Genomic DNA, 12,213 nt, shown 5'->3' on the forward strand with positions numbered 1-12,213 from the left:
CATTTACATTTAAATATTTAAACATTCTGGCACCTACATGAAATATAAACCTATACTATTTGCTCAAGGCGAAATGATATTTATATGAGAATCTGAACTTCCAATGTCTATCGAAAGGGCCATGCTAAACTTAACTACCTGGTGACATTTGTAGATTTTCTGGTATTCTGAGCGGCTAGCCTCTCACCATTGCGAGCTCAACCCAAGTCATGTCGGCCTCCTGTCCACTTGCATAGGTGGAAAGCTTTTACTGCAACCTGCAGATTGTCGTAGCTTTTTTCCATGCTTTGTCTCATTTTACTCACCATTGTTCTGGTGCCTGTCATACAAGTGAAACATCCTCCGTACGGAATAAAAAAACCTATCAAATGAATAATTAAATGATCAGAATGGTGATGGATTAATATGGATTATCCACCACTGTTCGCTATTAGCGGCAGAATTTATAATCAGTATTTACTTTAACAGTATTATGTTTTATTACATGTTTTATTTTATTACTTTTCTGATGTTTGACTGATTGGTTTTTACCGCAAGAACTTTTTAACCTATATGACAGCAGTCAGGTTTATGGATAGATGAGTTTATATTGTATGAGAGTTCGTCTGACAATTACATTTTGTGGTTAAACGAGATCGATCCTGTACTTCTTCTTGACATATGAGGATATTATATATCAAGGCTATTTTATCTGATCATAACTGAATGAGAATGTGCCAGAGTGTAGAACAATTTTTCTTTAAATATAACCTACAGGAATAGTGTTAAGACATTCATATTTTACAGATCCGAATTTTGACTGAAAATCCTGTCATATCAAAATACTCTAACATGATAGGTGTGCTCTACATGGGCTTACACCTGGATGTGAGTATAGGGCCTACCGAGAGTTAAGGAAGAGTCGAGGAGAACGATTGTGTCAGTGTAACATGACTCAGTAAGGTAACGCGTTCTGTTTGTCTTATTTGTGTAACTTCGGGTAAGTGAAACGCAAAATGCATCCTGGTAATCATTACATGTATACATATAGTTTAAAGTTACATCTCGGGGATGAGTGAAGCGGACATGTTCATGGTTACCATATTTGACACCTGGTTTAGTTTTGGTAGGATTATAAACAACAATGAGAAAGTGTTTTGCAGAGATCCATTGCTAAGGTCTATTTTATATATTCATTTGTCTGTAAAATCAGTCATACTCGCTACCAAAATTGCCTTTATTAAGCGACATGTAACAATACATGCTCTTCATATTATTGCAAAGGAAATGGAGTTAAAATAATTTATTTAATTTATAATGTTAAACTCCACAAGCTCAGTTTTGGCACCAAGAACTTGTTGCCTCAGGTGACGTCATCATTATTCAAAAGCATGTTACATGCTGGGCAATGCTGGAGAGTATTTTGTTTTACAATGGCTGCACCAATAAGCGGTTTGAATAAACTCTGTGCAGTGGGACAACCAACGCTAGTGTCTCTACAAACTGATTACATGGCTTTAATTTCCTAACATCCATCACTAAATCTATACTGCCGTGAGATCATATACTACAAGAGATAAAATAAATTTGATTTTGTATTGTTATATTACACTAAAACGTGTCAACAATTTCAAAGATATCAGTGTCAGTAAGAGGGTTTACAGTTATGTTGATAGCAGGTACCTGATGTCGCCCTCCGTCAAACATGTTGAACTCCGCCCAGTATCCAGCATGCCAGTGATTTTTGAATAATTCTGATGTCACCGCGGACAATGGGTACTTGCCATGGAAACCGAGCTGATGGGCTTAAACATTATGAATTAGAAAAAGTGCAAGAATATGAACTTCCAACATATTTACGTGTAGAGTTTCTTTTGTTACGTGTCACTGACCAGCGCCAATTTGATAGCCAGTATGACTGATTTTACAGATAACTAAATATAGACAACTCGCTCATAGAAATAGAAAGATCCATAATGGATTCTCTCCCTGGTTGCGATGTTGGGATAAGGAGCAAACACAAGGAAGAAATGTTCATTGGCAGTTCTTCCAATCTGATTGTGCCTAATCCAGTGGCACACACGATGTCATATGACATAAGTAATCCTCCTTGTTTCATGTATGTCCTCTAACGTCAACCTGCTTTGGTTATGCTGTCTGTCACCATTCCTGACCAAGTAAATGTCCACCAACCGGAAGAAGAAAGCTGGATTCGAACATTTGGATGCGATTAGTATTTCTTAACGAGTTTTTGAGTGTTGTAAAATCACCAGTCGTACCCGTCGACCAGAAGAAGATTCTCTGTGTTGCTGGTGATTCACATGTGACCAAGTAAGAAGATAAGCAGATTCATGGGTATGGAAGTTGAGTAGATTATTGCTACCCTCCTATTCACCATATCGGGAGTGGTAGATCAATCCTGTGTCGAGTCACACCTAATACCTTTAAAGTTGTAACTTCCTCGCTTGGAATTCAGCATGAAGGAGATAGTGCAACAACTAGTTGACCTGTATCAGTATAATGGCTGGGGCAGGGCACCTTACTTGCCTTCGGTAAGGCGTCTCAGTGAAGCTGCACTAGATAAAAGAGCGATGGAAATCCGACCTGCAACAAGGAGGCACATTACATGCGTTCTAACAATTCTTTCGTCGTCATTTGACTGAAATATTGTTAAGTACGACGTTAAACCAAAAGCACCCACCCACCCAGCCTATTCAAAATAGTCACAAACATCAGGTAACTTTGTATTGTCAGCAGAAGCATTCACAAATAAACCGAAGACCGTCAAAAAGATAACAAAAGTCGATTAGCTTATAATGTGAAAACAAGGTGTATAAACGTTTATTTATTTTCACCAGAGCAATTAGGTAGAAGTATTATTCGAATTTTTCTTCTGGTCTTTTATTGTACTCATGCTTCTTCCCTACAACATCTCACTATAATGCATTTAATCGCATCAGTGTGAAAGCAAAATATTCTATAATTCAGAGACAGTGCCAGCAATTGTATTACCAAATCAACTGAAAAGATTATTTTGTGCAAACGACACAGGTAATCTCATAACCGTCCACATATGGTGGACAAGGTAGTGAGCCACACGCCGCCTCCACCACGTATAGGAGATTTCCGTCTAGGTTAGCAGCGGTGGCGGGATGAGTATCTGGATCCTGGTCCACGCACACGTACTCAGACTTGTGGAACGTGTGGTGTTGGGACATAAGAAATCCCAGGTACTCCACGGTCCATCCCGATGGACACTCGAGTCGGGCTGGGATCATCAGATGACTCAACCTTCCCGGAGTATAACACACAGCACATTGAGCCTCTCTGTCATGAGGAAAGACTCCCCCCGAGTTTGTTGTGCGGAAGACATCATTCCCAGAACTTATCTGAAACTCAGTTCCATACAGATACGATTTGGATTGATGTCCAGGGTAGGTTTTGTTGAACTGGGGATCCAGTGGGAGACACAACTGGTTAGCTCCGCTTCCTTTATGCGAGTAGAGAGAGCCAGCCATTATACCTAAAGATAAAGGACATTTGCAAATAATAAAAAAGACACAGCTATTTCCTGCAGTACTGAGCCCACAAAGGATGTGCATTAAAGATATGTTCATAAGAATATCCAGTGGTGGCACACAGATAAAAGCATGACGCCTCATCACTTGGTGTGTGAGGTACTACCAGCAGCTCAGTAGTACCACTGCTAAACTATTTCACAACAAAGCCGTTTATGTGTAGTACTAGTGTTCTGTTACACTGCAGCAGTTCATGTGTACGACCACCGGTGTACTTACCACACCTAATGTGTAGTACGACAATTCTATCAATTTCCACAGTTCATGAATACTGCTACCTGTGTACTTAACCCCATTTAATGTGTAGTACAATAAGTCTATTACACTTCATCAGTTTATGTGTACGACCACCGGTGTACTTAACCCCACTTAAGGTGTGGTACAATAATATTGTTCTTCAGCAGTTCGTATGTATTACCAGTAGTCTATTACATCTAAGCAGGTAAAAACATACTTCTTACTGATTCGCTTGGCGCTCAGCACTGAAAGGTCAGAACAAGGAAACAGGACACGTTGGCCCGGTGTCAAAAGAAGACACACTATTTGTACAATGACATAATGACTTCTCGCCGTGGTATGACTTAAACATTTTTAAGTACGACGTTATACACTGAACAGACCTATATACCTACATACGTACATATATACGTAAAGGTATACATGCGTACATTCCTACATACCTACATACCTACGTACATACGTACCAACGTCCATACGTACCAACATACATACCAACATACATACCTACATACATACCTACATTTATACCTACCTACCTCCCTACATTTATACCTATCTACCTACCTACCTACCTACTTACCTACCTACCTACCTACCTACCTACATACATACATACATACATACATACATACATACATACGTACGTAGGTACATACGTACGTATGTACGTGCGTGCGTGCGTGCGTAATTTAAAATTACATAATTACATAATTACGTACGTAAGTAAATATATGTATACACACGGGGCCTCCGTGGCTCAGATTTTTAGCGCGCTAGCGCAACGTAATGACTCAGGAGTCTCTCAACAATGTGGTCAATGTGAGTTGAAGTTTCACCAATACGGTCACTGTGAGTTCCAGTCTAGCTCATGCTGGCTTCCTCTCCGGCCGTACGTGGAAAGGTCTGACAGCAACCTGCGGATGGTCTTGTGTTTCCACCCACCATAATGCTGGCCGCCGTCGTATAAGTGAAATACCCTTGGGTCGGGCGTAAAACACCAATCAAATAAATTAAGAAACATATGTACATACGTAGATACATTTATACGTACATATGTACATACATACACATGCATTAAACATACATGCGTGCATACCCATATACCCAGCTACATATATACGCGCATACATAAATACATAAATGCGTACATACCTACATACTTACATAAACACACAGACACACGTAAATACATAAATGCGTACATACCTGAATACATACCTAAATTAATACCTACATACACACACACACACACACACACACACACACACACACACACACACACACACACATACACACACACACACACACAGACATACACGCATACATACATACATGGAGGCCTCTCTGGCTCAGTTGGTTTGCGCGCTAGCGCAGCGTAATGACCCAGGAATCTCACCAATGCGGTCGCTGTGAGTTCAAGTCCAGTTCATGCTGGCTTCCTCTCCGGCCGTACGTGGAAAGGTCCGGCAGCAACCTGCGGATGGTCGTGGGTTTCTTCCGGGCTGTTTCCTCCCACCATAATGCTGGCCGCCGTCGTATAAGTGAAATATTCTTGAGTACGACGTAAAACACCAATCAAATAAATGAATAAATAAAACATACATAAGTACATACATATGTACATATCGAGAGTTTTATACGTACCACCACTAGTCTTTTACATCACACTACTTTTTAATGTGTACTACAATTGGTCTATGATGCTTGACTACTTTATGTGTGCTGGTTTATGGGTTTATTACAGGACAGCAGGGGATGTGCATTACAACCATTCTATTGTACTTCAGTAGCTTGTGAACACAATAGTTGGTTATTACACCTTGTTAGTGTACGTTTACTGGTCTATTTCATCTCAGCAACTTGTTGCTGTCTCGCTTGGCGCTCGGCTCTGAGATGTTAGAGCAAGGAAACATGACTGGTTGGCTTGGTGTCAGTATAATGTGACTGGCTGGGGTGTGGTGTCAAGTCTGGTGTCTTTGCCATGACACAACCTGATGAGGGCGAAGAGTTGTTTTGGGAAAAAAACTGATGACTAAAGAAGGGCCTAAGCCTTAGGTTGTCGTATGTTTGTTTTGTGTGAGCGTGTTATACGCTGACGTAAACACTCGAAAAACGCACTTGTTTGTGTACTTGCAATACCTCAAAGAGAGCGACCACACTTGTGTATGGACGTGTTAAGTGGTGAAGTCAACAGGAGAAGAAAAAACAATTTTAAAGTGATTTGAAATTTTGACTTCAGTCTATGATGGCTTTGCGATCTCATGGCCAGCTGTTATATGGTGACGTCAACAGGAGAGCACACCAGTAGTGTGTGCAGCAGTTATTTAGGGTCTATGCTGTTGTCAATACAGGGACGACCATAAGCAAAAGTGAATGCGGAATGAGAAAGATGCTAGTCTGTCAATCTTTAGGGCACGTAAGCTGTTAGTTCAGTTCTAATCTCAGAAAATATCTAAAGGCTCAGAGTAAATGTAACTCTTGAAAATTTTTGTGCAACTTAGCCGCAACATGCTTATTTTTTACCTGAGTATAGTCTTTCCGAATGATCCGGACAGATATTTCTTCCCCAGCGGGTGTAGACAGCTCCTCCTGAAAATCGGTAAAACACACTAGAATGATTAGTTAATACTAAAATCAACAGGTAAATTTAAGCACGGTGGCTATGTTTTAGCGAAGTGAACCGTCACTTCTGATATCTTCAGTATGATGTTACAGTGAGGCATAACTATACATATGTCGACACTGTCCAGATCTACTACCAGTAGTTCTCAGACGTGATATATAATATAAGGATATAAACGACGCACAACACAAAGTCAGGAAAAAAAATACGGAGGATTTTTACTTATTCGCTAGGTACAACCGGTCGCTTATTAATATCATATACTTGGTCATTTGGTTTAGAAATCCCTATTTTACTGCAAGCATATTTAAATTTTATTTAACTTCATAACCCGGCTTAACCTTCAAGATCAGTATATAGCTACTATATAAAAGATAGAGAAAAATCAAACTGGACACGACAACGACAAATTGGTGATTAGTGATAAAATGTATCTGTTCTTATATTACAACAGAAAAACCAACTAGTCTTTTATTGCCCGTTGACTACAAATGTCAAAATCCCGTTTCAAAATAATGATATGAACACCATATTCATGTCTTCCCGTTTTCTCATATTTTTATATACATTGATTTCTTACCATGACTTATGGAGTTTGTGTCTTCCTCTGTTCTCGTTGTACCGTCTCCGGTGTTCACACCAGAACGGCCGATGTTGGCACCAGCCAATCGTTGTACGAGAGTCTGGAAAATCTTGTCCAATTGATTGTCCAGATTTATCACACTCTGAGGTCCCTAGGAGGGACAAACGATAGCAAGTACATGTAAATTATTGTGATTATTGTGGGTTACAAATTTCTTTTATGTTTATGTTATGGATAAAAAGATTTTTTTTTTTTTTTTTTTTTGATTAGTGTTTTACGCCGTACTGAAGAATATTTCACTTATACGACGGCGGCCAGCAGGCCAGCATTATGGTGGGTGGAAACCGGGCACAGCCCTGGGAAAACCCACGACCATCCGCAGGTTGCTGGCAGACCTTCCCACTTACGGCCGGAGAGTGGATAAAAGGAGGCCGTGAAAAAAGCAAATTTCCATTTGGTATTCGTACTTTTAATATACTGTCGATTATTGCATCAAACGCCTGCACTGTAAGTGTTTAGGTATTAGAATGAGTATATAATTCAGATCTTTTGTAAGTAAATATGCACAGAATGTTCAGAATAAGTGACACTCTGCTCCATAATTGTGTCTTGTTCCTCTTATCCCGGGGCTGAGGACTGTATATTTATGGCGTTGAGTTCGGTGGCCTGGTTGGGGAGGAACAGTTGCGCAATTAAAGCGTACATGGGACACATATTTTCAAATATTATTAACAATTTATCCATTTCTTTTAGCCATTGACCTATATTTAGCTGTTTGTAAAATCAGCCATGCTCGCCACTAAAATGGATTTTAGTCAGTGACACGTTGCAACCTAAGCTGTACACATGGATGTTGGAAATTGATATTCTTGCACAGAAAATGAAGCTAGAATACTTTTTACTAATTCAGGACACTAACTGGATAAGCTTGATTTTGAGAGCAGGAACGCATTGTCGGGATCAGGTGCCGTCATAATTATTCAAAATCCAGTGACATGCTGGATAATGGGAGGAATTGAATATGTGTTGACAAAGGGCGACACTAGTTACTTAGTGTCGTACTAAGAGATATGGAATTTCATCTAAACCCTGTATTTGACACTGGCATATTTGAGATTGTTTGCACGTTTTAGTATAATTTGACCTCCATCAATGCTTTTTATATTAGATGTTGTAGTAAATGATCTCACAGGAGTATGGTATTAGAGCTGGATGTTAGAAAATTGAAGAATTGGAAGACTCCTTCCAAATTTCACATTTTTCATACTTTCTTAATTCTTTGGTGGTTAGTCTGAACCATCGTTTTGGAAATTTGAGTTGTCAATATTCACCTGCGACGTACAATTTGGTTGTCGGCTAGTACACGAATGCCTGTTTCGACGCAAAGATTCTATGCATATTAAGTATTAGATTTGTTTACGCTGCAATGGAATCGCAATGTTTGAATAGCTGAGTTATATCCCGTACCTTCAGCTACGAATTTTAAAAAGACAGGCCTTCTGAATTGATCTTTTAAGAGTATTTTTTACTTTTGTAAGAATAGTATGGGAATGGAATGTGTTAGGCTCATTGTTCACCAGAATTCACTTAAACCCTGCTTCAAAGATTATGACGTACTGAGTCCCCCCCCCCCCTCCCTCACAAACCCTGCCATCTTGATCTCCAAATTTTAGAGAGTACATACGTGTTTCATGTAATGCAGACATGTTTAGCACATGCATACATATTTAGCGCGTATTATTCACATGCTAACCATAAATGCAATTTTTTGATATGCTAGGAAACGAAGAGACAGTTCTCGCTGAGACAAGTCTCGTCTATTATTTGGGATTTATATATACCTAAGTGCTAGTATTTCACATTTGCGTTCGTGGTTATATTTCGATGTCCCCATTTGTGTGGAACAAAGACAACCAAAAGACTGCCGTCAGAAGGAAACCAGTACACATTATCATGACAACTGCAGTTGTCACATAGTTTAGGTTGTAAATACACACAGCCGATGATAGATATCATTTTAATGTGTTTTTAACTTCCTACAATGCATATGTACTTTAACCGATGTCATGGATTTTTACATTGCTTACGCCTGCTTATTTATTCATTTATTTGATTGGTGTTTTATTCTGTACTGAAGAATATTTCACCTAAACGACGGCAGCAAGTATTATGGTGGGAGGAAACCGGGCACAGATAGGGGGAAACCCACAACCATCGGCAGGTTGTTAAAAAACCTCCCCACATACGGCCTATGCCTGATTAACTTCCTATGTCAGTCTTTTTAGTACTAAAGTAGGATGAAAAAGTTTACACAGAATCAATGAAATAATTCGGCCCTAGGAAGCTAACTTCTGCGACATAATACTGGATAAAATAAGAAATGTTAACCGCTGGAACTTATATATGCACTTGGCAGGAAGCCAAAGTACTGTTGCTCAATTAATATTATGGGGACGGGCTATTCGCTTCATGGTTACTTACTGGAGGCCCTTTCTGCCCCGGTGGTCCGGGCGGCCCATAAGGCCCCTGGATTCCGTCTCTTCCGTCCCGACCATCCCGACCCGGAAGTCCACAACAATCAGCGGGAGCACCTATAACCAAGGAGAAAAAACTCGTATGTTGCCCACTTTTGAAATGTTACAAATTAACGGCAAAGCTATAAGAAAATCTAAAAACTAATCATACCGTACGCTGTGTTGGTCCTTATCCAGTGTAGAGGTTAACAGCAACGTGTTTAAGAGAAGGTGGAGTTGTATATGAGTAACCAGTATTGCCAGACAATTATTAATGCAAAATGTAGTTTGTTGTGAGAAGGAGAATAATTTGTATGGGTGTATTGTTAAACGGAAACAGAGCTGTTTGACAGCATTAGAAAAACTCCCATGGTGCACTGAAGAGAAACGCTATCCGATCATTTATTCTTGGCAAATTTAGCGGTTAAGTATTAAGTTTTATCATTGACATCAGAATGGTAATACTTCAGAAATATAATAATGTTAAAGTCTCTTACCTGAAGCTGATCTTTCCACTGTACTCCCTTCTTGAGTGACATCTTTACTTCTCCCGTCAGTTGATAGCCCCTGATATATAAACAGTAGAAGAAGTATGTTTCTACCTCACCTAGTATGACTGAACAGGGAAATAAGACCTACACCCAGATTCAGACAATGTCACTGATTTGCAACTATTTGCAATTGTATGTGTCAATTGTCGATGAACGCAACTATGAATGACTTTTTCCACCACTCTATAAAAGCTTGATTTCGCCCCTGACTGTTAATCAGATTTGGTGTAATCCTTTTGCATGACTGGTGGACAAATCTCAGCGCGGTGATATCAAACACTCACCTGACCATTGAGAAAGGTACACACCAACAAGACAATGATAATCATCTTGCACACACTTGTAAAGCTGCAGTGTATTGGCTGTATCTACAGAACGGTAGCAAGTTTTAGTCTGACTGGACTTTGGTGAAATCAACAGTGTGTATAAGCCAGACTGACACCAGATATCCACAAAACCAGTCCACATGGACGGCCTGTTCATATATCTCACTTGCAAGTCAGAAGTTGTTGATGTAAACTCATCTCATAATACTGAACATTTGTATATCTAATCGTTTGGTTGTTTATACCAAAAAATACTTCTTTCATAGTAAATTAACCTATCCTATATGGGATGTGAGACCCTTTCCACATTTACATTTGGCTATCGTGGGAATGTTCCTGATGTTGCTTGGGTTTTCTGTAACTCACTTTAAATATACATGTAGTCACACAGTTAACAGAAGGAATATCATGCCATCCGTCAGTGGATGCTGGCACCAGAGTGTTTATCCAGGTGCAATTCTTATAGGGTTCTGAGGTGAACCATATCCTGGAATATTGGACTTCCGAAAAGAGAAAAAAGAGCTTGTAGATAATATTTAAACATTTACATTTAAATATTTAAACATCCTGGCAGCTACATGAAATATAAACCTATACAATTTGCTCAAGGCGAAATGATATCTATGTGAGAATCTGAACCTCCAATGAACTTGTGGTATTCTGAGCGGCTAGCCTCTCACCATTGCGAGCTCAACCCAAGTCATGCCGGCCTCCTCTCCACTTGCATAGGCGGGAAGCTTTTACTGCAACCTGCAGATTGTCGTAGCTTTTTTCCATGCTTTGCCTCATTTTACTCACCATTGTTCTGGTGCCTGTCATACAAGTGAAACATCCTCCGTACGGAGTAAAAAAACCTATGAAATAAATAATTAAATGATCAGAATGATGATGGATTAATATGGATTATCCACCACTGTTCGCTATTAGCGGCAGAATTTATAATCAGTATTTACTTTAACAGTATTTGGTGTTATTACGTGTTTTTTTTATTACTTAACTGATGTTTGACTGATTGGTGTTTACCGCTAGAACTTTTTAACCTATATGATAGCAATCAGGTTTATAGATAGAATCGTTCATATTGTATGAGAGTTCGTCTGACAATTACAGTTTATGGTTAAACGAGATTGATCCTGTACTTCTTCTTGACATATGAGGATATTATATATCAAGGATATTTTATCTGATCATAACTGAATGAGAATGTGCCAGAATGTAGAACAATTTTTCTTTAAATATAACCTACAGGAATAGTGTTAAGACATTCATATTATACAGATCCGAATTTTGACTGAAAATCCTGTCATATCAAAATACTCTAACATGATAGGTGTGCTCTACATGGGCTTACATCTGGATGTGAGTATAGGGCCTACCGAGAGTTAAGGAAGAGTCGAGGAGAACGATTGTGTCAGTGTAACATGACTCAGTAAGGTAACGCGCTCTGTTTGTCTTATTTGTGTAACTTCGGGTAAGTAAAACGCAAAATGCATCCTGGTAATCATTACATATAGTTTAAAGTTACATCTCGGGGATGAGTGAAGCGGATATGTTCACGGTTACCATTTTTTACACCTGGTTTAGTTTTGGTAGGATGATAAACAACAATGAGAAAGTGTTTTGCAGAGATCCATTGCTAAGGTCTATTTTATATATTCATTTGTCTGTAAAATCAGTCATACTCGCTACCAAAATTGCCTTTATTAAGCAACACGTAACAATACATGCTCTTCATATTATTGCAAAGAAAATGGAGTTAAAATAAATTTTTTAATTGATAATGTTAAACTCCACAAGCTCAGTTTTTGAACCAAGAACTT

The 12,213-nt window shown here is 39.1% G+C and overlaps 1 protein-coding gene across 1 annotated transcript; it reads right to left on the minus strand.

Annotated features, from left to right (window-relative positions):
- Positions 1-3,008: 3,008 nt before the first annotated feature.
- LOC135469879 (short-chain collagen C4-like) lies at positions 3,009-10,396 on the minus strand. Its single transcript, XM_064748507.1, has 6 exons — positions 10,352-10,396; positions 10,014-10,083; positions 9,485-9,594; positions 7,001-7,154; positions 6,321-6,386; positions 3,009-3,502 (listed from the first exon to the last, which is right to left on the minus strand). Exons 1-6 carry the CDS (start codon positions 10,394-10,396, stop codon positions 3,009-3,011), a joined length of 939 nt encoding a protein of 312 aa, XP_064604577.1.
- Between the last annotated feature and the right edge of the window lie 1,817 nt (positions 10,397-12,213).

This window comes from Liolophura sinensis, chromosome 7 (assembly GCF_032854445.1).
Source record: "Liolophura sinensis isolate JHLJ2023 chromosome 7, CUHK_Ljap_v2, whole genome shotgun sequence".
Taxonomy (NCBI): domain Eukaryota; kingdom Metazoa; phylum Mollusca; class Polyplacophora; order Chitonida; family Chitonidae; genus Liolophura; species Liolophura sinensis.

Bases quoted from the DNA above. Each gene is read 5' to 3' on its own strand.
- LOC135469879 (XM_064748507.1), bottom strand. From the start codon at position 10,396: ATGATTATCATTGTCTTGTTGGTGTGTACCTTTCTCAATGGTCAG. The intron at 9,595-10,013 runs GTAAGAGACTTT...CCTTGGTTATAG, and splicing joins AGTGGAAAGATCAGCTTCAG to GTGCTCCCGCTGATTGTTGT. The intron at 3,503-6,320 runs GTAAAAAATAAG...CTTTATCTTTAG, and splicing joins TTCGGAAAGACTATACTCAG to GTATAATGGCTGGCTCTCTC.